The 4,270-nt window shown below is 47.2% G+C and overlaps 1 protein-coding gene across 1 annotated transcript; it reads right to left on the reverse strand.

Moving 5' to 3' along the window:
* Window positions 1–208: 208 nt before the first annotated feature.
* LOC104278166 (G2/mitotic-specific cyclin-B1-like) lies at window positions 209–3,416 on the reverse strand. Its single transcript, XM_009875069.1, has 7 exons — window positions 3,306–3,416; window positions 2,108–2,266; window positions 1,477–1,713; window positions 930–1,070; window positions 548–655; window positions 437–439; window positions 209–319 (listed from the first exon to the last, which is right to left on the reverse strand). The coding sequence occupies exons 1-7, from the start codon at window positions 3,339–3,341 to the stop codon at window positions 209–211; spliced, it is 795 nt and encodes a 264-aa protein (XP_009873371.1). The 5' UTR covers window positions 3,342–3,416.
* Between the last annotated feature and the right edge of the window lie 854 nt (window positions 3,417–4,270).

Consider the following 4,270-nt stretch of genomic DNA (forward strand, 5'->3'; position numbering starts at 1 on the left):
ACCTGGAGGATCAGCGGGCACAGGCGGGCGAGCCCAGAGCTCACCTCTCCTGTCGAGGTGCCTCTGCTCCAGGAGGAAAGCAGCTGACCCACAGAAAGAAAAACCACTTTATTCAGACTTAGAAAATAGAGCTTTATGCATTACACAAGATAGATTACACAGACAGTGGGGCATTGTACCAGCATTCTGCTGGAGTTCTCAAGAGCAATTAAGGCATTTGCAGCACAGGTTGGGCTAGATTCCGTATGACAGGTGAGTCCAGCTGCTCCATGGTACTTACACTGGCATATTTCTGGCTGTCATACTTGTTCTTGATCGTCTGCAGAGACATAAGTTTACTTTTTAAAAGTTCATACACTGCTCCACATTATGTGAAACTTGATGGTCAGCCCAGGCCCATCCTAGCACACAAGACCAGGTCATGGCTGGCTTACACCAGCTGAAATGAGACTGCTGACAGCAGTGGCTCTGTTAAGCCTGCTTCAGAGCACCGTGTATTGACACCTAAACGCACATACTCCCCAACCCTGCACAGTGAGATTCTTACGTTTTTGGTGATGCCCTTGTTCACAAGAAAGACATTCTTCGCTATGTGCTGCATAACTGGGAGAAGGTCGCTCTCGGCATAAGTCATGTATTGTTGCAGGGTTTGTGTCTGAAAGGAAAGTTATTCGGTAAGCATAATGGAACCATCCGAGTACACCATCTTCTGTGGGGCTTGGGCAGTTGCAGCCTCCTGTGTAAGAGGGGAGGGTTAATAGTTACTGCCCAACCGCTGTTCGTTTTTAATGGGCCACCTGGAGACAAGAATGTTCCGTGATACCGAGAGAGAAGCAAGAGGCATGCATTTGTCCCAGAGCGGCCTTTTAAGCTGGTGCACAAGCACACTATGTCCCAAACTACGAGGGGGTCTGACAAGCGTGACTTACCCACTCACATCCATTCAGGAGTTTCAGAGCTAAACAGATAGCAGCTGCTGCAATCTTGGATGGAGGGATGTGAACCATACAGTAGTCCATAATGGACAACTCCATCAGGTACTTGGCCAGAATGTATTGTATAGAGCTCACCTGCAGTAAATCAGAATTCACTATTGGCTATCTCCAAGGCAAGAGCGTTCTGTCAAGCCTTAATTTAGTCAGGCAGGAAGAAATACTTCCTTAGCAAACATTTTCAGAGCTATAGGCTTTAAATTCAAATGGCTTAATCACAGAGCAGTTCTGAACTATATTAGGACCACCCTTTTCTGTGGCTGTCTAGCAGTTACCTGCAACACCAGGCAGGCATTTTAACTCTGATTTTGGGTGGGTTAGGCTTATATGATTCAAAGCAGTTAAACAAGACCCATTTTTCCACATGGGGGATGGGTCTCAACCAGTTACTCTACTGTTGCAGTACTTGGAAGTTTTGAACCATTTTAACAGTCAAGCATTGCATCCAGACACTGCTTACAGTAACACCTGTTCTCAGAATTACCTCTGCAATGTTTGAAGTCCTCCTTAGGAAGTGCAGAGGGATAGGGCGACTCAGATTGAAGTCCAGGGCTTGCAGAATCTTTATCTCCATCTGGCAGATTTCTGCCTTTGTGTAAGCATTTTCAGTTTCATAGGCAAGATCTCCAACATTTAGGGGACATCTATCTTCATACTTGCTGGCAATTAACATAGCTGTGACACCAACCAGCTGCAAGGTCGTCTTGGCAACAGGATTGTCCTGCAGTGAGAAGCAGCAGAGATTTTTTCCAAATTACTTGTCTGAGAACACAGCTTTTCAAGGGAGACCATGTAAAGCTTTTCCTATGGCAGGGTGTTCATACTGGCATATGCAGAATAACTACATCACCATGTTACTCCTGTTGGCATTTGCAGGGGTATTAGAAGGCTTTGAGATCAAATCAGGGACAGGAGAAAGCAGTTTTCATGCATCACATCATTGTTTATAGCCAAGGACGTTATGTGGTACATACATTTTGACATCAAACGCCCTCTGTTGGTCAACTGTATTTTCAGGGTAATGTATATAACCACGTATGGTGTTACTGATCAGTGCTCATTGTGCTTTAGCTTAGGGGAAAAGAATCGCCTGACATTGGGCAAGAGGCACTCACCTGCAGGAAGCGATCGACAATAGCAACAGATGTATACAAGGTCTCCTGATGGAGCCTGAATTTCAGATGTACTTGTACAAGCCAGTCCATTAGTCTGGCACGCATGTTTCCACTGATATCCTGGCCGGCCAGGTATTCAGGTCTGATAGGTTGCTTTTCCTGTGTGGAAGGAATAGAATTAGTGGCTCTAGTCACTTAGCTGAAGCACTGGCAATGCCTGGCCTCTGCTGCATCGTAAGGCCTGTCAATGAATCCAGTACAGGCATAGCCCATAAGTGTAAGGGTGCAGAGAACAAGTTTTTGTTATTTGCTAGAGTTGGACTAGAAGGAGCATGTTACTGTCACTGAAAGCAGCAACTGCAAAGAAAGAACTCTCTAAACCAAACTATAGTTTAGAAAGCTGGTTTGTTATCAAAGTTGGACAAGTTTGAATGCTAGCTGAAACTAGCATACTGCATCAAAAAACTGCAACATTTTTATTTTGTCATTCATTAATATAAACACGCCTAATTAGCCAGCAATTCTCCAATTAATGGATAGTCATAACTATTACATTCATTATTGGTTAAGTATATTAAAATTAGCTTTGTCTCTCATGTAAACTAGCACACATGCTCCCTGTGGGTGTGTGTGGGAGGAGGGGCAAATTTTTCACACTCTGAATTGAGTTGGTGGTTGCAGTCTCCCACATTTAGTTTTGGCTCACTTTTAGCCTTTCATAAACAATTTTTGATGTTTTGGTACCTTGTAATCTTCATAATGAGGATTTTGACTAGAAGATCCCCACACACCTCCAAGGACAGACAGCTTGCTGAAACTTGCTAAACAATGGTCTACTTGCTTATCTCTAGGTACATGCTGTCTTATTATCTTTTCTACTAACTGGCTGGAAAATTTCTCTGCCACCTTGTCCCATCCTTGAAGCAGTGTTCTCTGAAAGACTGATGTACTGCTATTAAGGCAGTAAAAATTGTTCTGCCATCCTTAAGGCAACATTACTAGTTCTACTAGTTGGTTTGTCCAACAACTAGCCCCTGCGCTACCAGCTCAGTTTAATCTCCTATTTTAAGTTGAAAGATCACTTACTAGTGCCTCAGGAAAACCCACGGGTGAAAGTGACTACCAGCACAAGTCACACGTCTAATGACAGAATCACTGTGTCAGCAGATGCCCCTTGCAGGCCTGATCTGTTACCAACCTCAAGGTCTCTCAGGTACTTGTAGATGTCCTTCATATAGACACTGCAGAGGTTTGGGTCACTACCATTTTTCAACTCTACGTCTTCCACGTCAAGCAAGACATCAGAAAAAGCCTGACCATGTGGTTCATCATCTGACGGGGCACATCCAGATGTCCCCACGACGACTGGTGGTTGAGGCTCCAGCTACAAGGAAACTGGACATCAGTGTGGGCAGCACCTCCCTTGGCAGCCCAGGAGGTTCCCATGGGCTGTGCTGCACCCAGGAGCTCCACAGTGCGGTAGCGCTGTTGGTGCTCAACACCACCACTACTTCAGAGCACCAAGTGAGGCCATGCTCTCTGCTTGGCCCAACCCCACTGCAGGGGACACATGGCCTCAGTGAAGCTGCGGACAGTACCTGAGCAGGCTCTGGCTCGAGCTCCATGGCCGGTGGCTCCACGTCCTTGGTGGCGACCCTCAGTGTCCTCCTGGTGTTCTCCACAGAGGCGGCAAGCATGGTCTTGGTGCCCAACTCTTGCCTGCAGGTGCCATCCGTCACTGCTGCCTTCTTGAAACTAGTCAATGTCCTGGGTTCCAAGACACGATTGCCAATGTCACAGAGGGCAATGCGCAACTCCATCTTGGAGAACTCCATCACCATCGGCCTGCACCTGGTGCCAACAGGTGGCTGCTCCGGGTCTGGTCACAGGCTACAGCGCAGTTGTGCTGCAGGGGGAAGGGAGGGCACTGAGCAGCAGCGTGATGGGATCACCGGCGAGGCGGGGCGTGCACACCTGAAACTGGAGAGTTAGAGGACAGGAACAAGGAGAGAGTTACACTCACAGCCCCCTTCAACTCCAGACCTTCGGGCTAGAGGAGCCGTGAGGCGAGTTGCAGAGCTAAACCCTCTCGGAGCTGGAGGATTATAGATGCGGACCAGAGGAGTTGCGCATCCTGCCCACCGCAAAACCTGAGGACTGCAG

This window comes from Apaloderma vittatum, unplaced genomic scaffold, assembly GCF_000703405.1.
Source record: "Apaloderma vittatum isolate BGI_N311 unplaced genomic scaffold, ASM70340v1 scaffold21060, whole genome shotgun sequence".
Classification (NCBI taxonomy): domain Eukaryota; kingdom Metazoa; phylum Chordata; class Aves; order Trogoniformes; family Trogonidae; genus Apaloderma; species Apaloderma vittatum.

Excerpts from the sequence above, each read along its gene's own strand:
- LOC104278166 (XM_009875069.1), bottom strand. The coding sequence starts at position 3,341 with ATGAAGGACATCTACAAGTACCTGAGAGACCTTGAG. Across the intron at positions 2,267-3,305 it reads AGTACCTGAGAGACCTTGAG|GAAAAGCAACCTATCAGACC; the intron begins GTTGGTAACAGA and ends CCTTCCACACAG. Across the intron at positions 1,714-2,107 it reads TTGTCGATCGCTTCCTGCAG|GACAATCCTGTTGCCAAGAC; the intron begins GTGAGTGCCTCT and ends TTCTCACTGCAG.